Source organism: Barbus barbus (assembly GCF_936440315.1).
Source record: "Barbus barbus genome assembly, chromosome: 50".
In the NCBI taxonomy this organism is placed as follows: domain Eukaryota; kingdom Metazoa; phylum Chordata; class Actinopteri; order Cypriniformes; family Cyprinidae; genus Barbus; species Barbus barbus.
In genome coordinates, this window is record NC_136728.1 from 14786786 (window position 1) to 14808551 (window position 21766).

A 21766-nucleotide genomic window follows, 5' to 3' on the forward strand; every position below is an offset into this window, starting at 1 on the left:
TTTTTGGCCAATGTCCTCATCACAACAGGACTTCACAACCTTCTCAATCCTCATGCATTTGAGATGTTCAGTGCTGTGATTATGATCAATAATTTGTCTGCTGATGACTGATTTCTGTTTACTCTGATTCTCAATGTTTTCCCAAAATACAATAAAAATATGGATAAAACCAGGTGAGACCATATGGAAAGTGCCCAAAACCTCTTTAAATCTAAAAACCAGCTGTGTTGTAAAATTCTCACTAATCCTACCCTGAGCAAGGCATTACTGAAAAGTCAATTCTGATTATTTTCTATGCCATGTTCATTCTGAAAACCATCTTAAAAAAGCGTAAAGTGGGTTGTAGGTTTAAACTAGTGGCGTTAAGCTGGTCAGCATGATAATTTTCCAGCTTGACCAACTGAAAAATGCCCAAAACCATTCTAAGATATCTCAGAGACCAACCTGGCCATATTGGGAGACCACCAATCTGGTTTAGTGTGTTTAAACTGTGGTTTGGAAATCGCTCATTGATTATTACCAGAGAGGTGTAGTTGCGCTGTTTCGCCGCTGCTGAAGGGGGCGCTGTGACACTCTCTGCGCCTCACGTCCTCTGTTTATACGCAGAGCTCGACGAACTCTAGTTACTTCCGGCGTTTAGACAGCGAACAGAGCTCTAAACTTATTTACACTGCCAAATAAACTTTTATAGCGCATTGTACCTCTTTTTCAAAAGGTTCTCGCTTGTATGTTTTATTTTATGTGGCTGTAGGTTGTCTTTTGGCCATGGCTGTGCTCTCAGAGAGCTAAAGCTGTGTAAATATATTATCATGAGATGTATTTAAATGGGCGTACAGGTAAGTTATGCATAACTTATTCAACTGCGTGTGTTTTGGACTTTATACTGGTGTTTTGATTTGATTCTTTTTAAACGAGCTTATTATTAACATTTAACTATAAAAACGAAAAAGCAGCAAAGGAGTTTCAAAGCAGAACTATCTGCCTGGTTATACATATACTTGTCTGTTTGCCTGCTTATTTGTTTGTTTTTATTGTTTAAAAAAAATTTGTAGGGAGAAATGCTCAGTCTGCTTTGCATTTATTCACTTGAATATTAATTTGCTATTATGCAGTGGGAAAGCTGTTAATATGGCTGCCTGTCTATTAGTATTTTTTGTATTATATAAAATATTGTTTAGAGATCTGCTCTATTTTCTTTGCATTTATTAATGATTTAATTTCTCATTTCCAGTGTTAAAGCTGTTATTATGGCTTCTCATCACAACTCTACATCAGAGGACGATTTCCCTACTCTGAAGCCGAGACGCATCCAAAACCAGAACGTTGTCCACCGGTTAGAAAGACGCCGGATCTGCTCCGGTCCAGTCGGGGCACATTGGTACCGTATGCGCTGCTTCCACCAGAACCTGTTCCCCAACTTCACAGTGGTGAATGTAGAGAAGCCACCCTGCTTCCTGCGTAAGTTCTCCCCTGACGGGCGATGCTTTATTGCGTTTTCTTCTGATCAGACTTCTTTGGAAATCTATGAGTACCAAGGATGCCAAGCTGCTGAAGATCTTCTTCAAGGTCAGGAGGGAGAAACGCTGGCCAATGGGAACGACCAGCGCTCCCTCAACATCAGAGGCAGACTTTTTGACCGCTTCTTTTCCCTTCTCCACGTCACCAACGTGGCCTCCAACGGTGAGCACTTGAATAGAGAGTGCAGTCTTTTCACTGACGACTGCCGTTATGTGATCGTTGGCTCAGCTGCTTACTTGCCTGAAGAACCTCATCCACACTTTTTTGAGGTGTACAGAAACAATGAATCTGTGACACCGAACCCACGCTCTCCTCTTGAGGACTACTCACTGCACATCATAGACCTGCACTCGGGCCGGCTGTGTGATACACGCACCTTTAAGTGTGACAAAATCATTCTGTCACACAATCAGGGACTGTACCTGTACAGAAATATACTAGCAGTGCTTTCTGTGCAGCAACAGACCATACATGTCTTTCAGGTATGTGGGGAAGACTTCACTGTACAACACAAATTACCCGGAAACTCTGTCTTATATGTTGTATTTTATTTTTATCATTATTTGTTCCTACCATTCCTGTCAGTTCTCTACAGTTCATACAAATTGCCAATCGGCCAAAAAAAGAAAATATATATATATTTTTTTAAATTAATTGTGTAAATATATAAATATATCTATCTTCAATATACAAATATATTTTTAAAAAGTTATTGACTTTTTGTAAAACATGTTGCCTTTGTACCCATAATTTATTGAAATTTCTCTACTTTTTGGACAAGCATAAATATAAATTATGAAAATAGAGAAATTGTTGTTTTCTTGGAATATTTAATGTAGCAAGTATATTCTTTAATATTTGACATTCTTAAAACGCTATTGACATAATTGTTCATAAAACTATTTATTTAGTCAGACCATGTTACTCATGCAGGCGTCACAATTTTTCTTCTTTTGTGGGCAAAAATAAATGGCAAAAATGCTATATTCTTCTTAAAATGTTTCATATAGGAGAAGTATATATGGTAAATATAAGATATATATTCTTAAAATATTATATTTTTTTTAACTAAATTTATTTATTAAAAAAAGTCATGTTGCTTATGTGGGGACACAGGTTTTAATCTAGTTTGATAGGATTGACCCCCTCTTATTTCCATCATTTTTTGATTTCTCTACTGTTTGTACACACAAAAATGGAAAAAGTGTTTCCCCCTTAATTACTACTTACCAAAATGTTAAACTTACTAAAATATTGACCAAATTTTATTTTCGATTGTTCCTCCTACCCAGGTGACACCAGAAGGAACTTTCCTTGACGTGCGCACCATTGGTCGTTTTTGTTACGAGGATGACCTGCTGACACTGTCTGCTGTTTACTCCGAGGCCCAGGCTGAAGGACAAACCAGTTTCTCCCACCTGTTTAAGGAAAAAACCATCAACTCCTTAAAACACCGTCTGCTGGTGTACCTGTGGAGGAGAGCAGAGCAGGATGGCAGCGCCACGGCCAAACGCCGGTTCTTTCAGTTCTTCGATCAGCTCAAACAGCTGCGCATGTGGAAAATGCAGCTCCTGGATGAACATCACCTCTTCATAAAGTACACCAGTGAAGACGTGGTCACGCTGAGGGTCACCGACCCCTCACAGGTACAAACCACCAGCACTGGAGTAACCAGAGATTGAATCAGATATGCCCTTGCTGGCGTCATCCCTTAATCTCTTGTAGTGTAAGATATAATACTTGTTATTGTTTTGTATTGAATCTTTATACAGGTGGGTTTTGTGTTTCGTCATGGTTGGTGGATCAGAAGTAAAATACTGTGTAAACTACCTTCTCAATTCTCCTCTTCATTTTTAGCCCTCTTTCTTCGTGGTTTACAATATGCTTACCACTGAAGTTATTGCGGTTTTCGAGAATACTTCAGACAAACTTCTGGAGCTTTTTGAAAACTTCTGCGACCTCTTCCGGAACGCCACGCTCCACAGTGAGGCTGTGCAGTTCCCCTGCTCCGCTTCCAGCAACAACTTTGCCCGTCAGGTGCAGCGCAGGTGAGATATAAATTTCAAGCAAGGCCAATTCGTCAGTCACAAATTGATGGTCAAGCCAGAGGAGGCCTGTCTCACTTTCTCACAAAAGGCTGTAACAATGACTCAGTGTAAATGTGGCGCTCTACATATTGGGTGAGAACTCGCTCATGCTGACACCTTTTGATATTAAAAACCCTAATTATGTAGACCTCACACAAGCAGCTTCTGGGAAAAAAGGAACAAAACTTGAAGGTTCGGAAGCTTTTTGAGAAACCTCATCCATTCAAAATGATGTAGACAGACTTCTTTCATGCACAATTTTTTTTCTTTTAAAGAAATCTCTCATGCTCACCAAGGCTTCATTTATTCAATCAAAAATACAGTAAAAACAGTAATAATTTAATAACTGCTTTCGGATTTAATCTATTTAAAAATGTATTCCTTTGGTGAAGCTGAATTTTTAGCAGTCATAACTCCAGTCTTCAGCGCCACATGAGCATTCAGAAATGTTTTCCCAAATTCCTTTTTTTTTTTTTTTTTTTTTTTTTCAAATTATAATTTTTTTTCCCGTTTAAATTTTTAATTCTGGTTTGGAATCCAGAATTGCAATGAAAGCAATTCATTGAAATCATAAAACTTACAATATTAAACAGCAAATTATTAAAAGTTTAACAAAAATGACATTTTTAAGATTAAATTAAATGTTTTTTTTTAATTCAGTTTTATTTTTTACCAAATTCTGTTTTTCATTAATTTTCTGGATTTCATTTTAATGGTTTCATTATATATTAATAATCAAAAGAGCATCTCTAATTAATTGATTATAAATAAATAAATGTGTATATATATATATATATGTGTGTATGTATATGTATGCATGTGTGTGTGTGTGTGTGTATATATATATATATACATATATGTATGTATGTATATATGTATATGTCCTTCTTTTTCAGAAATACTGTTTTGTATTTACATTTTTCTGCTAAATACTTTTTCACACTTTCTTCACAGCAACCCGTCAAAATAAAGGTTTGGTTTAACTTGAAGAACTTTAGGCTTCTGTTTGTGTATGATACGATGACAGTTTTTCTCAAAAGAAATGGTAGAATGCTCATGAAGTGACTCTCAGATCAGTTCTAGATTCAAGATTCCGCAATTCTGTCCATGTTTTCCGTGTTGTGGAAATCATAGGGCCCTATTATAATAGGCTAGTTTACTTCTCAAGGAATATTTGATCAATGTTGAAAACAGCTATCATTTTTGGTGAATAGCAAGTTCAAAAGAAGAGCATTTATTTGAAATATTACAAAAGCTCCTTTTACTGTTAATGTTCATCCATTTAATGCATTCTTGCTGAAAAAATAAAATTTCTTTGAAGAAGAATTTTATTTTTTTTCTTTTGTAAGCAAATTAATTGTCCCCAATGTTTGTATATAGTGATTTGATAATTCATTTAGTTTGATAAATAAATGTTTCTTTCCCCTCCCCTACCCAGATGACAAGATCTCTCTTGCATTTTAATCCAAGGTTTTGTCCTATCCAGTTGTTTCTTGGTTTCTATTTATTTATTTATTTTTGGCATTGTTGTTGGGTAAACCCGCCCACACTGGAAAACTCATAGGTGTTATTTTGTTTAATTCATTTGACTCCGTTGACCTGCACATTATTTATGGACCGGTTGGTTTGTCCCCAGATTTAAAGACACCATTGTGAATGCCAAATACGGAGGGCACACAGAGGCGGTCAGGAGGCTTCTCGGGCAGCTGCCTATCAGTGCTCAGTCCTACAGCAGCAGCCCATATCTGGATCTCTCCCTGTTTAGCTATGACGACAAGTGGGTGTCGGTCATGGAACGGCCAAAGACCTGTGGCGATCATCCCATACGGTAACTCTGAGTTTAAAATTGTCTTTTACTAACCAGTTCAGAAGTGGATTTTTAGTGCAATTAATGACTTTATTGGAATATTATTTAACAGCCTTTTCATGTATTTTCTTTTTACTTTTAGAGCACTCCTGAGTTTTATTCTCTTGCAGGCTTAAATATAGACATATGCACAATCTAAAGATTGTTGACAAAGACCGTGATTTGCAGAAGAGGCCAGAATGTACGCCCACTTTTTCAGTATAGTGAAAAATGAGGCCCAGCGTGAGGTCTGCATCAACTTCCTTGTTAAATCTTGACACACTGAAGTGTAATTTCATGCCGTGACAGGCGATCTTTAAAACACTTCCTGAGAGCTCTCAAAAATTTCCCTGACAAATGTTACCATAATTCTCTGATGTACCAAACAGCGGTTCGCTTATGCTGTAAAACACACCGGTTTCTTGCTGTCGACATTGTAATAAACTGCCAGTTTTTATTTATTTATTTATTTCCCCTCCTCTTGCAGGTTCTACGCGAGGGACTCGGGGTTGCTGAAATTTAAGATCCAGGCAGGCCTGCTGGGAAGACCCATTAACCATGCGGTCAGGAGACTGGTCGCGTTCACCTTCCATCCCTTCGAGCCGTTCGCCATCTCTGTGCAGCGCACCAACGCCGAATACGTCGTCAACTTTCACATGCGCCATGGATGCGTATGATAACGCATGTGTGAGTAGAGACGTGCGCTTTGAGAGACTATGTTTGTTTCCTTTTTATACATCCTTTTTATATTAAAGTTTTATTTATTACAAATGTGATAAAATGTCAAATGTCTTATGCATTTACACTAAATGTTTTTATATTTAGCTTTTCTGTTCTAAAACTAAATTGCAATGTGCAAAATAAAATGGTTTATTTATATTACAGTATTGTTTGACCCGTTGTCCTGCCCTTTCTCGTTGAATGTGAAAGATTATTTTCAAAACAGATGTTTTTGTTTTTCAGCATAGTTTAAACTGACTGAACATTTAAGATATCCTCAGTTCACATTCGTCATCTGCCATTTTTAAATCGCAGACAAAGTATAGAACATGCTAATGCCCCCTTTTAGCAGTTTTCCCCTCAAAAGCCTAATGAAATAGTTCAGCTTCCATTACCAAGCCAGCTCCCACATAGTCGACCAGCATTAACCAAAAAACGGAGGTGGGTTCGAAGCACGCAACACCACAGCAACACTAATGCCACAATAATAACAACAAAAACTAATTCTGAAATTGATTCATTATAGCCAGTTTACTAAGTGAGAGGCTTCCCTGTGGGAATACGATTGTTCAGTTGATAGAGCAGAGGTTGAAGAAAATGCATCTGTTTTAACAAGCACTTCAGCGCTGATTGAAGGACAATTTTAAATACGGGAGATTGCGACAGCTTTATAACGCCAGCGTTTTTGTGAACTTCCATACGGAGGGGAAAGATTTGTCCCCCTTCATAATGAAGCCAAAATACAATTAGAACTAATAAATCGAATGTGCAAATCCCAGAGGACTCTTATTTGGAGTCGCCTGTCTCGGTGGGAAAGGAGCATGTCAAATCTCCCCCACCAGTCTAAAAGCTTTCTTTTCTTGAAGTTCCGCAGTGTGCCATTTTTTTTTTGAGTGGACCCCTAAGTGCAACTACTGTAAGTGTAATCATTCTCTCAAGGCTTTATGAATACGAATCCCTGATATCCCGCTAGTTACTGACTGAAATTTCCCCTGTCCAGCAAGATGACCGCGTTCTTGTAGGTGCTTGAGGCGCGGTTGTGCGCGGGGCCCCTGAACGCAGGAATGAATGCTTTTAGCCACGGACTGGATTGAAAAGTGTGATCCTAGGGTTCGGCGTGGGCGGGAGTGGGAGGGTGTCGACTGTGCTTCATAGGGCTTCTCTCTCATTTAATTCATCTGTAATGGTGCTGTTGCGGTATGGAACAAAAAAAATCTTACCGGGGTTATAATTTCCCCGTGCAATCAGTTCAGTTTTGCGATGCATGGGAAAAAAAAAGGGGAGAGAGAGAGAGAGAAAAAGTGAAACGTACGGAACACTTGATTGAGGAGAAAATTAAGTGAAACATTGTGATTGCATTATTCAACGTTTTCCATCGCATTCTTCCTTCTTTTGTGTTTCTATTATGCGTCGCGGTGACCTGTCCCCATCACAAATGATCCACACTGCTCCGGGTCTGAGAGAATTAATTAGATAAAGAGAGAGAAGAACTAAAACATTTACCACAACAAAATTGGTGCTGGCAGAGATGTTATGCCACGCTCTTTCAGTCCGACCTCGTCACAGGCTTTAATAGCTGTCATTGTTGTGGCTGCCTGCGCTGTTAGACAGAGACAGTGCATCTTTCATTGCAGTCTTTATCGCTCTGGTTTAAAAGGTGTTACTGAACCCGAACCATCCATCATGGGCGCGCTTTGTAAAACATGAGATATCTGTGTGTCGTCAATTGAAAATCTGTGCTACTCTCCAACCTTGTGACTTATTAGAAGGAACATTTAAAGTAGCTTGACATTTCAGCTTGCTTCATGGGTTTTTATAGCGGCATCGGTAAGCTCTGCCACATGTAAAGATGCAGAACTCATTGCATAGGTCAGTTGTCTACCTCCCTAGGTGTTATTCTCCTCTAATTTGTCACAAAGTATTTCATGATATGCAATTACAATCCCTTCTGGTCTAATTTGGAGTTGGCTAGAGTTATTTGAAGTATTTTGTAGTTTAAAACTCAAATGACCATGAATGGCTCTCACTTCTGAATGGCTTTTTATGAGAACTACTGATTTCAAGTTTGTTTTCGGTTTAGGATTTATTTTCATTGAAATTTATTGATAGCGTAGGTAAAAAAATGGTAGTTAGAAATTCAGTTCAACAAAATTTTAACATGCACTTTGAAACTATATAAATGTTGACTCAGCTAAATGGTATGTGCACACAATAAATAATTTATTATTATTAATTGTTGTAATTAATTATTGTTTGTATGTAATATTTTTGTATAAATATTTTATATACATTTGAGCTTATTTTTTTAAGATAATTAAATCGCTTTAATCGATAATTTAATTAATTGCACTAATTAAAATAGCTTATTTATTTATTTGTTTTGTTTTATTACAAAGTAGTGCTGGGCAATTAATAATCGCATCCAAAATAAGTTTTTGTTTATATAATACGTGTGTGTGTACTGTGTATATTCATTATGTGTATATTAAGACAATCACATACAGTATATATTTAGAAAATATTTACATGTATATATTTATATTCACATAATTTATATTTTATATAAATCTGTTTAATATATAAACATAGTATATTTTACTTATACATGCACGTGTGTCTTTACATAATTAAGACCCTCTCTGTGAAATCCAGGTTAAAGTCTCAAAATCTAATTGTGAGAAAACAAGCATCAAAGTTGGATTTCAACCATTAATTTCACTATAATTTCAATATTTGACATGGCCTTACTCAGTCAATAGTAAAGATATGAAGGTTATATTTTCACAGAATGTTCTTTACCTTATGAAGGATGATTTTATGTAGAAAATCAGGCATTCAGGCAAGACTCAACTATAAAAAAACTATACTTTATATACTAAAATTTAGAATTTTTTTATTTTTTCATAAATGTGAGGTCTGGGCAAGTTGTCACGTGTTTTCATTTTAATGGATTTTATTAATTACAATGTTAGCCAAAACAGTGATTTCATATTTTATGTTTGCATTTTTGCTTCCATACTTTATGGCAACGTATCTCACTATTGGTGAACTTCTGTAAATTTTTCTTGCCCAATAACTGATATGTGCCTATTGAAAAACTGCTTTCTCTTTTATATACACATGTAATTTGATATAATAACATAATGTATCTTTGTTCAAATTTAAATAAATTTTATGATTGTCTTTGTGCCTTGAATTTGCCTGTGCCCGTAGCCCTCGAAACGACACAAGTGGCAAGTGTCCGATGGCCCTGTAACACTTTTCCACTTTTTATTAGTGTAGACTCTTCAAACTTGTAATCAGGCACTTATTTTGTGTTAAGTCTGCACAAATGGCAGCAACCTAGCATGCAGAGAGGCTGCGAGTCACCTGAAAAACTTCATCTGGGTTTATTCAGCCACCTTAATTAGGTGTCCAACTGCTTGCCGGTCAGCCAGCTTGGAGATCACGTCCAATCAGACGGCCAAGTAAATCCAGGGCCACTGAGCTGGGCTAACGTGTGATATCCTGCCTCGGTCGGTGACATGGCTGACTGGGGTTAACCTGTGAAGAGGCAGCAGGTGCTGTGGGATTAAGTGTCCGTCCTGCCTCTGGTTACACAAGCTAATTGATCACATTCTGACGCCCTCTGGACACCTGGGGAAAGCCTCTGGACATGAGAGTGTGGGAGGGATCTGGTTTGGACTGCGTGTGGTTTGAGGAAAAATATACTGACCCCTATTGTCTAAAAAGAGAGATAAATACAATGCGGTTTGCAAACAAAAATATAAAAACATGCATATTACACTGAGAAAAAAATGAAAAAATGTCACTCAGAAATTGCTAGTACATTCATAATTAATTAAAAAGTAGTGGAAAGTAACACATTGAATTCTACATTGAATTTACAATGAGGAAATATTGAAATAGTATTTTATGTAAACTGTGCTCCAATATTCTCAATTTCCAACTAAAAAAAAAAAAAGTGCTGTCAAACTATTAATCGCATCCAAAATAAAAGTTTTTGTTTACATATTATATGTGTGTGTATTGTGTATATTTATGTGTATATATAAGTACACATGCATGTATATATTTAAGAATTTTTTATATATTATATAATTTAAATTAGTATAATTTTATACATGTACATATTTTAAAAAGATATGCTGTATGTGTGTCTTTATATATAATAAATATACACAGTACACACAAATATATTATGTAAACAAAAACGTATTTAGGATGTGATTAATCGTGATTTATCGTTTGCACTAAAAAAAAATATTTATTTTTTAAATTTTTTTTAGTGTATTCACTGGGCTGAACCCTTTAAAATATTAATGACAGATTTAAGGTTTTGAACCTTTAAAAGGATAGTTCTCCCAAAATTGAAAATTCTGTCATTAATTACTCACCTTCATTTTGTTCCAAACCCGTAACAGTGCGTTCACACCAGACGCGACTTGCGTAGTTGGACGCTTGAACATTTTGAGTTTACTCGCTTCATTCGTGTGTGAAATTCACTTCACAACAGAGCGAATTCGCGTCAGGGAGAGGCTTCTGCCTCTGTTCGCTACGTCGTAATCACGTCACTACTAGAGCAAACTCCTGATTGGTTAACGCGGCGCGAATTTTTGCCAAAGTTCATATTTTTCAACTCGCACGAATCATGCGTTATGCGTGTCAAATGCCCGAAACGCTCAATTCGTGCGAATCGCACCGCAGGATGTCTATTCGCGTCTTTGCATTGACTTAACATGTAAATCACTCGTGCTTAACGCTTCATTCGCATCTGGTGTGAACGCAACTTGAGACCTTCATTCATCTTCGGTACATAAGTTACGCTATTTTAGATGAAATCTTAATTTGTGTTGAACAAAAATCTTATGGGTTTGGAATGACATGAGGGTGAGTAATTAATGACGGAATTTTAATTTTTGAACTATCATTTTAATATCTCGAGGAAGTGCAGCACCAACATGGTAATGTATTTCTAAGTCTGTTGTTTAAGTCATATCATTATATTTGTGTAAAGTTTTGGTAACACTTTATTTTACGGTGTCCTTGTTACAGGTTACATGTACTTACTATTATAATTATAATACATTATGCATAATTACATGCAAATAACCCTAAACCAAACCCTCATCCTAACCCTAACCCTATAGTAAGTACAAGTAGTTATTTGATATTACTCAGTATTTATATGCATAATTACACTGTAGCAATGACACCTTGACACACAACAGTGTAACCAAAGTTTTTTAGTCCAAATTTCAGGGCCTATTTGATAAAATTGCTCTTAGGATATAAAAATTGATGAATACTTCAATGACATGGTTCTTTTAATTCAATCAATTGAAAGACCCAAGTTACTCATTTGAAAAAGTCAGACAGCAAAACCTTCATGGAACAAAGCTACACATTTTTTAAATGTTCTCCATCTTTTTGTGTTTATATTGTGTAGTTGTGTAAGTTTTCAGTGCAAACTGAACAAAATTAGGTTAGAAAAGTGTACCATAAACAGTGTCAAAATCATCTTATATTATCTTGTGGTTAGGGGCACCACATGAAAACAGTAATTAAAATTGCTGAAAATGTAAATTGAATCACGAATGAATGATCCTTAACAGCTAGTTCTTTCTAGTGTATCAAAATCATACAGTGCAACCAGTGTTACACAATTCAAAAACAACTGGTTCTTTTCATAAATCATTCAAAACTGACTCAAAAAAATAATTTTAAATTGAGTGTTTCCTGCTTTGCCTTTCAGCGAATACTGTGCAACGAGTTGTGAATATGAGTCGGCAGTTCAAACGGAATGAGAATGATCAAAATATTGTGTACCGGGAATTAACATTGAAACATTTTTGTTATTAAGCTGTCCTTGCAGGCTCCACACAAAAACATACAGCACAAGCAAGTATAGTGCAATTCACAAATGAATGAATCTTAGGAGCTTGTCGCTTTTAGCAAATCAAACAGGTGCAGAGCAACCAGTGTAATCCAATTAATAAACAAATGGCTATTAAGAGCCGGTTCCTTTATTGAATTGTTCAGCAGGCGTCTCAAATCAGTCTGACAAATACTTCACTGAATGAACCCACTTAATAACCTATAACACTTTCTGACTGGCTTACTGCTACTGAAATACATAGATACACATTTTTTATATATATAAATATATATATATAGAAGCTTATTTCTACCTCTAAATAAAAAGAAAGCTAATTGTGACAGAATTGTGAGATAAACCGTTGTAATTACCTCGTTGTTTATTCTGTGGCAGGCACAAGCATTACTTTTTTTTCACTGTTTGAGTCAAAGTTTGGGTCTATATGTCACAATTCAGACTTTTCTTTTATATTTAACATCTACACTGTAAAAAAAAAAAAAATTGCCTTAATTTTAAGGCAACCAGCTTCAGCAGATTTTTGAGTTCTCTGAACTTATTTTTGTAGGAGATTCTCAACTTTGTGTTGTATGAACTTCATTTTTGAAAACTCAAAAATCTGCTGAAGCTGGTTGCCGTAATTTTAAGTTGGCTCAACAATTTTTTTTCTTTTTTACAGTGTAGAAACTCCGAGTTTATATCTGTAAATTTAGAGTTTTCTTCCCAGAATCGCAAGTTTCTGGCTATCTATATATATATATATATATATATATATATATATATATATATATATATATATATATATATATATATATATATATATATATATACCTTTTCAAACGATTAATATTTTTTTTTTTACACAAATTAATCGTTTGAAAAGGTTTGACCCCAACTTCTTGCCGTTATCGCAGCGCAGAAGCTTGCATCCCAATATTCACACTATCCATCCTAAATTCTATGTGATATTAGTAATTTTCAGTACTATTTAGGACATATAGGATTGATAGTATACACATTGGGACGCAGGGATTGTGTGATTATGAGGCGCCGGGCTCGACAAAAGTAAAGCGAATGCGGAGAGAGAGCGAGTGTGTCTGATAGAGAGAGAAAGAGCGAGAGTGCGCGAGAGATCTGTATATTCATATGTGATAAAGGTACAGTGAACCAGTGTTGCCAGGGTTGCGGTTTTCCCGCACAATTGGGCTATTTTGAAAATACAGTAGCGGGAAAAATTACAGAGCCGTGGGTTGCGGTTTTTTGGGCTACTTTTATAAATGTACCGCGGCCGCCCAAAGTGTATACACGTGATCGCAAAAGTAAGTTATTACAAACACTCGATGCTGGTTTAAAGTGAGTTCTGAGCAAAAGTGTACTAGTTATCTCATAAATTGTCTTATGTATCATGACGCTAATGTTAGCTCTAATACACCTGCAGAACAGGTACAATTCTTCTTCATAATGCATTTTATCATAATACTTCATGTAAGGTCGCAAGAAAATGTTTTGTTGTAAAATGTGTACTGGGATTGAAGCGATGTGGCTTGGTAAACGTTTTATTGCCAGTATAAAGGCTGATAATGGCTGAATTAAAACAAAAGAATAATAAAGGATTATGTCCCATACCTGGCGGAGGTGTGAAAGGTTATGTTTCCTTAAACTAGTTTGTCATGCATTCCTTTATTTCAACACATTTTACAGGTAAAGCCTAATATTTTAAATTTGCGATTGATCGTGATTAATCACAGTCTAGCACTGTGATTAACACAATTTACATTTTTTAATCGATTGACAGCACTATATATATAATTTTTTTTTTTTAATTATAGATGTATGACTTAAATAAAAACAGATATATCAGATTATCATTGATATATCGGTGAGTAGATGCTTGCATGTTTAGTAATGGCTGTCTCTATCTGTAAATAATGTTGCTTATCTGTTAGCTTCAAACTGGGTAAAATGTTTCAAATAAGGTCAGTGTTTGAATTAACGGTGAGTGAGCAGTACAAATAGCAACAAAAATTCAAATATCAGTGTGTTGTTTTGGTAAAACATTAACCTGAGGTTAATTACGAGAGGAGGTCATGGACCATATGTTAGTGTTTGCAGCATATATGTCGTGCTATCCATCTTTATGAGAATATAAGCCCAAAACGCATACATTTCCTGCCACATGCGATGCGAAGACAAGCCCGCTGTGCTGGTCTGACCCTGGTTACTATGGTTACGATGTGTACTTTGTTGTAGCCACTGTCTGCCTGGTAACCCAGTTCTTGCTAATTGCTGTTGTCTTGGCAACAAGGTGCCCAATGTAATGTTGAAAAAATGGGTAACAATCTGCAACAAATGTATGTATTCATTAAAAGAATTTAGCCTCTCCCTTCTGGCGTTCCTTCAGCAGACAAGGCTACATTTTAGTCTTTGTGTTCGAATAACGTGAGTCGATACATCTGACCTTACAAGATCACACTTATTTCACCGCAACCTCGACTCTGGGCTGCCGGCCACCTGTTAGACAGCAGTGTAATATGAAACGGAAAGGGCCTGCTCTGGTGTAGCATTGTGTGTTATCGCGTAATTCAATAGAGAGGACCTACACTGATTTTCACCCGAGTGAGATGTGCACATCATCATTCAGAGGAGACAATGAGTCTAACGAGCGTGTTTAGTTCAATAATTCACCTAATTTAATTCTACAGTTACTCTTTGTGTAATGGACGAAATTAAACGTGTAGCTCACTCTACAACTCTGCTATTGTATAAAACTACTATACGATGTACTTAAATCTGAATATCAATACATATATTTTTATTCTTGACATATATGCTGCTGATTTTAAAACTGCTCCAACATTCTCAGGAAAAAAAAGGTACAAATCTATCACCAGGGCTGAACCCTTTCGAAAGGTAATGTGTACCATTTAGGTACCTTTAAGGTACTAATAAGCACAAATTAGGCATAAATAAGGTATAAAACTGTACCTTTTGAAAAGCTACTATCTTCATAGCTTTTGTACCTTTTTTTCTGAGAGTGAACATTATTTAAAGAGCTCTAATACTATTTAATATAATCGTTTCTGTTAAAGGAATATGAATTAGGGCTCCAAAATGACAAAAAGCAGCATGCAAGCATTATAAAAGTGGTTCATATGTCTTGTGTGCTATATTTCAAGTTTTTTGAAGCCATGCAATGACCACAAATCCTAATGTTCATACTCTTGTGATACTTTTGTTGTGCTTTTCTTGGTCCCACTTTATATAAGTGGCTTTAACTACTATGTAGTTACATCAAAAATAAGTACAATGTACTTATTGTGTTTATATTGCATTGCAGAACACTTCTGCTGCTATTGAGGTGGGATACGGGTAAGGTTAGGGACAGGTTTGGTGGTATGGGTAGGTTTAAAGGGATAGTTCACCCAAAAATGAAAATTACCCCATGATTTACTCACCCTCAAGCCATCCTAGGTGTATAGGATTTTCTTCTTTCAGATGAATACAATCAGTTATATTTAAAAACGTCCTGGCTCTTCCAAGCTTTATAATGGCAGTGGGTGGGTGTTATTTTTCAACAGTCCAAAAGGAGTCTAATAAAGTGCATCCATCCATAATAAAAAGTGCCTCAAATGGCTCCGGGGGGGTGGTGAATAAAGGTACCCTGTAGCGAATCGATGCGTTTTTGTAGGAAAAATATCCTAATTTAAAACGTTATAAACAGTAATCTCTAACTTACACTAACTGTCGTACCAGCAAGTGTTCTGGATGGATGACATAGGACGTATGCGTAGCATAAGCTTTGAATGCAGAAGCACAGAGGAGAGAGCAAAACAAAACACTGGTCATGAATTAGAAGTACAAAACGAGGATTTGTGAAGAGAAATGTTGGAGGATTTTGATATGAGCCAAGAGGAGACTGGTTTTCCTTTGCTAAAGTAAGGAAACGGCTTCCTTTGCTCCTGTAAAGAAACGTTGGTTCTCACGACACTAGCATATTCTCAGTGGAGCTGACACTACACCGACATCCTACGTCATCCGCCGTGTCTTTCAACAGTTAGCGCAAGCTAGAGATTACTGTTTATAATGTTTCAAATATGGATATTTTTCTTACAAAAATGCAATGATTCACTACAGGAGGCCTTGATTCACCCCCCAGAGCCATTTTATTATGGATGGATGCGCTTTATTGGACTTATTTTTGACTGTTGATAAAATAACACCCACCCACTGCCATTATAAAGCTTGGAAGAGCCAGGACGTTTTTCAATATAACTCTGATTGTATTCATCTGAAAGAAGAAAGTCATAGTATTTAAGGGCACCTAATGTAAAGTGGAACCTTTAGTTTGATAGCCCTTGTCTCATTTTATTTTCAAGATTCCTTATATAATTTCTGATTGAATGCATGTTTTCAGTGTGAACTCAACAAAGTTAGATTAAAAAAATGTGCTGTGAAATAATGGCAAATATATCTTTATATTGAGTTATCCTTAGATGCTGCGCATGGATACATGCAGAAACTTATTAGAAATTGAACTAGAAACTTGTTCATGAATGAATGACCAACTGGTTCATTTGGGGGAAAAAAAGCAAGGATATTTTTCAAAAATCTACCTTTTTTGTTTGACTGAACAAACTCATTCAGGTTTGAAACAGCATGAAGGTGAGTAAATGCCCTTTTGTTGATACTTTTGTGCTGCTTTTTTAATTATTTGAGTGAACTAAACAGGAAGAAAATGTAACTACATTGTGTTTAAGGGTGCAGTGCAGTATTCTCTCTATTATACCTCTCTGTTTCTCTTTATCCCATCACAACAAACCAATTAAATCATTAGGCTTACTGTAGTGATACAGTAAGGCAAAAACAAGGATTTGAACACTAATTTAAAAAAAATGTATCTGTTAAACAGTTCATTTCTGACCAAAAGAAACCCTCCATTGTGTACTGTGCTTTTTCATTCACTCACAATATTTGAAAATCAGCCCAAATTTCTTCATTTAATAGGACTGCTCAGTATAAATATGCATGTATGTATAATCACTGTTCTCTCTTGAGTGTGAATTCATGTATGTGTCACACACAAGTAATTTATACAGAGTCATATTGAGATGCATACATCAAAACTAGCATTTCTCACCCATATTCTGGTCCAAACCAGAAACATTTGCATTCAGCATCAACTCTGGATGTACAACGAATGTATAGCAGACAGTTTAAAACAGTAATACGTCAATATGCTTTCCTTAAACTTTGATTGTTACGGCTAAAACTGGGTCCATCTTGTTTATATAAAAGAATGTTCAGTAGGTCATTCATAGTTGATTTGTGAAAACAAATCCATGCAAATGCTTTGTTCTTGCAGATATGTTATGTACGCCATTACTATTCATCTTTCTGATTAACGAACATGCGCTTTAGCTTAATAAGACCTTCGCCAGCCTGTTAACAAAACATGCGTTGGCCCCTGTACGTTTAGATATGTTTCTAAATAGGTTCTCCTGCTCTCCATTTCCATTTGCAGCCTTCTTCAAAACCTTTTCAGTGAGACGTATTGTGCCTGATTATCTTCTTCTGAAGTAGCTCACATCCTTGCTACGCCCTTAATGCTGTCGGCAGCCATCGAAGACCTTGCTGCACGGTGGAAATGATCATTCCCCCATTACTGAGGCTCCACTATTTTTAACTGCTGAATGAAACCTCCTAACCTTTCCCTGTTCACACCATAGCACATGTCTGAAAGGTAACTGCCCCAATAACGCACCGTGACATGCATCAGGTACGCTAACCGAGACCTGCGCTCCAAGAAATCAAGGTAATTTGATAGTTCTCTGTTAGAGTATGCAGAGTGAAGAGCACTTATAAAAGTGTTACCTTCATTGTTCCTGCTTTGAAAACACACATAAGGTCATAGTTGGAGCTAATGAGCCCATATGAATTGGATGATTTTTATTTTTATTTTTTTAAATGCTGGAAACATGGTTAAGTGGGATAATAGCACAGACGGCTTCTGCTGTGTGTGCTTCCATTTTTATAGATGAACTACTAACTAAACAAATAAACAACAGTGGAGTCAAGCTAAGTCAACATGCCTGTAAAAATAGTTTTGGATATGCAAATCACTGGTTCAATTCTTGTTTTGTTTTCCAGATATGTAAAGCTTCAATTTAAATTGTGATGTTTAGTGTGATATATTTGACCTATTAGTCTGCATGGGCTTCATTGCTGTTATATTATATTTATATGTCACTCTGAGTTTGGTCAGATAGAAATAATAAGGAATGTGAACAGAGCAGAATGACAGAAATTTACCATCATATACTCTCTCAATAATATGATTTTTTTTTTTTTGCTGTGAGAATAGTGCTAGTTTTGAAGCATACAGAGGTACTTCTGCAGTACAAAGCTGTCCCTTTTTCTCCTGTGAGTTTTATTTACCCATCTCAAACAGCATCTTAAACCAAGAGGGCTGTTTGGACAGATGAAATTCATCCCTGCATCATATTTTGGCTTTTTTATCCCCAAATGCTGGCACAATATTTGTACCTCATGTCTTGAACACTCTGTCAACATTTAATATCATCCATGCTAGACTTTCCCTTCATATGACCAATATTGATTGAGAGTTGCAGTTCATTTTCTATGAGCACCTCGAGGGTCGATTGTTCAGAAATCCTGCAAGGAGACGGCAAACCCTGCAAAGACACTCAATAAAATGAAACTTTTGTGGTGAAAAAAAGCTGAACAAGCCTAAATATTGATAAAACATTGTCAAGCTGTACAGGGGCTTCAAGCCGGCTGTGAATTGCGAATGAAGGTCTGCATGCTAGTGCATGTCCAGGGAGCCCCATGGCTGTTGTAGTGAGTGTTGGACTGACATCATTTCCTTCTCAGGTACCATACTGTCAACAATATAATGAAAGGTGCATGCAAAAGTGAAAGAAGAAAGACAAAAGTACGAGGGAAGGAAGGGAGGCAAGAAGGACAGAAAGATGCATGGGGGAAGAAAAATAAAAACAAGGGAAAAATTGGAAGGAAAGGAATGAAGGCAAGGAGGAGGAAAAAAGACAGTAGGGAAGAAGGAAAACTAAGCAGGAAAGAGGAAGGAAAGAAAACGGAAGGTTTGAAGGAGGAAAGAATAAAGGAAGGGAAAAAAGAAGGACTGAAGGAGGGAAAACAAAAGGAAAGCAGGATGGAGGAAGGAAAGAAAAGGAATGAAGGCAACAAGAAATAAAAGACAGTAAAGTTGCATGCAAGAAAAAAAGTAAGGAAAACAGGAAGGGGGAGGAAAGAACGACAAAGTAGGTAGACGGAATGAAGAAAAACAAAAGAGAAGCAGGAAGGAGAGAGGAAAGAAAAGGAAGGAAAGCAAGGAGGAAAGAAAGACAGTAAGATGACAGTTGCACAAGGAAGGAAGAAAACCAGTAGGAAGGAAAGAAAAATGAAGGAAGGCCAGATGGAGGAAAAAAAGGAGCAGAAAGATGGAAAATAAGTTGCAAGCGGTGAGAAGAAAAATGAGAAGGAAGAACAGATAAAGTAAGAAGGAGAAAGGAAAGAAAAATTAAGGAAAGGAGGAGGAAAAAAATAAATAAATAAATAAATAAAATAAAATAAAAAAATAAACCAGCCTGTTTTCTGGTTTTAGCTGGTTAAAGATGGTTTAACCTGTCTTTCATCCCAACCAAGCTAGTTTTTATCTATTTTTCCAGCTAAAACTATCTTGAAATGTAGAAACAGCATGTCATAGTAGGGAGACCAGCCAGGTAGTGTGTGTGTATATATATATATATATATATATATATATATATATATATATATATATATACATGTATATATATTTGATAAGACCCATAAAGGTTACTGAATTTTGTCTTATTACATGTTGGATAATAATCCGCATTCGCTTTGTCTGTAAACCCATTCAATGGACATGGAGAAAACCACAGAGAACGATCGCACAACACGCGCCCGAGACAAACCTCCAAACACCCTCACTGCATGTAGCTATCAGAACATAATCTAAAATTACGCTCATTAGCATACTCATGCACTGGAGGGAAATGCACTGATTATGTTTTACTTTACACTGATGACCGAGATGTATTCATCTGCTAGGACTGCAGCTTTGTGTGTCTGCGTGTTCGGCCAGGGGAAAAGGGAGGGGGGGACGGATACGTAATAATCATCCTCCCTAGATTAAATGGAGGCCATTAGACAGATATTAGGGGAACAATTGGGAGTATTGGGCCAGGCTGTCCGCTAGCGCTCTTCACTACGATCAACGAGTGAGTCACGGCTCTGGCTAATGGTTTATCAGCCGTAGCGCGGCTGCGGAGGGGAGCGCACCGGGAGGCCTGGCCGCGGATATTTTATCGGCCTACATGTCTCCGGCTTCTGTTCCCTTCTCTCCCAGCATTACCGGGAAAAAGTCATTACCGCTGTAATTATTTTCGAGAAGATGTACTCAAAGAGAACTCGTAAATATCAGTGAATTGCTTTCTTTGATAAATACTATAACATTGAGGGGGGAGGGGGTTATTTTGCTGCACAGCCGAGCTTTTTTGTGTTATTTTCCAGGGTATGTCCATTTAGAAGTAGGATGTTTTACCCGCGTTAATTGGTCGTAATTAAGGACATGCAAGCGCCACAGAAAGGATGAGAGCGGTACGCATTGTGAGGTAGAGGCATGTTCGAAGGGGAACGTGTGGGCTGGTTCTGTCAGAGAGGCACAAGGCAAACAAAGCTGCTCGGTCATGTCTGAGAGGAACGCGCCACGAATAATCTCTGATTGAGCCCAATTATCACAGCAGACATATCTGACAGAGGCGGAGGCAAAATGAGTAAAACCTATTAATATTTGCAAAAAACTCGCGCGTGCGCGAAAAAATAATACATCGGGTTCGCGCGACGAGAGAACAGGCAAAACAATATGGTGCCGAAAGATCCAGAGGCGAAATTAGACCCGTGTGTCAACACACAAAATGAAAGGAGGCACCTGCTTATAATAGTACCTCCTTGGAAGAAGCTTATTTCTCCTGATGGGACCCCTACTGATGAGAGGAGACCCGACTAATCTTTATGTGACCCGTCCCTAGCCGCGGGGGACGGGCAGACCATAACGCGTGCCCGGCGGTACAATAGACACATAGAGATTCGTATTGACAGCTTGCGGTCGGGGGTATCGTTTTGCACCCCGGGATGGCATAATCACATTATGGATGAAAGTGAAGCGTTGTCTGTATTAAGAGGCACTGAGTCGGGTGGGTTTTGCCCCTGTGAGCCCCTGCGCTAGAAAGAAGGGTGGAGAGCATTCAGTCGGTATTGACTAGTGCAGTGCTGCCACCATGTGGCGAGTGCGCATGCGAGACTGTGCATATCTTCAAATTAAAGGCACGCTGGTTATGTTTAAAAAGACTGAGGAAATAAAATAACACGTTGTTTATTTTTCAGAGCATCTCAGAAGGCTTTGAGAAGGTTCTGTCAGTTTATGCTAGTCGGTCAGTTTATTTTTGTCAGTCAAAAACACGCACGTCTCATGCTTTTCTCCATTAAGACCAGAGGAGGGCAGTACTTATCGCAGTAGGTTCTCCGTATTGGAGAATTTATAAAACACTTTATATTGGTACGTTGTTGCCAATGTAGTCTGTCTGTAGGCTAGGTCTTACATTTATTTTATTGTATTTCCTTTAATGTTTTTGCTAGGCTCAGATTGACTCCAAAAAG

General features: G+C 37.1%; 1 protein-coding gene across 1 annotated transcript; it reads left to right on the forward strand.

Annotated features, from left to right (window-relative positions):
* Nucleotides 1-604: 604 nt before the first annotated feature.
* Nucleotides 605-6337, forward strand: LOC306868052 (DET1 homolog). Its single transcript, XM_079414042.1, has 6 exons — nt 605-836; nt 1232-2000; nt 2811-3164; nt 3376-3566; nt 5242-5433; nt 5939-6337. The coding sequence occupies exons 2-6, from the start codon at nt 1248-1250 to the stop codon at nt 6126-6128; spliced, it is 1680 nt and encodes a 559-aa protein (XP_079270168.1). The 5' UTR covers nt 605-836; nt 1232-1247; the 3' UTR covers nt 6129-6337.
* The last annotated feature ends 15429 nt before the right edge of the window (nt 6338-21766 follow it).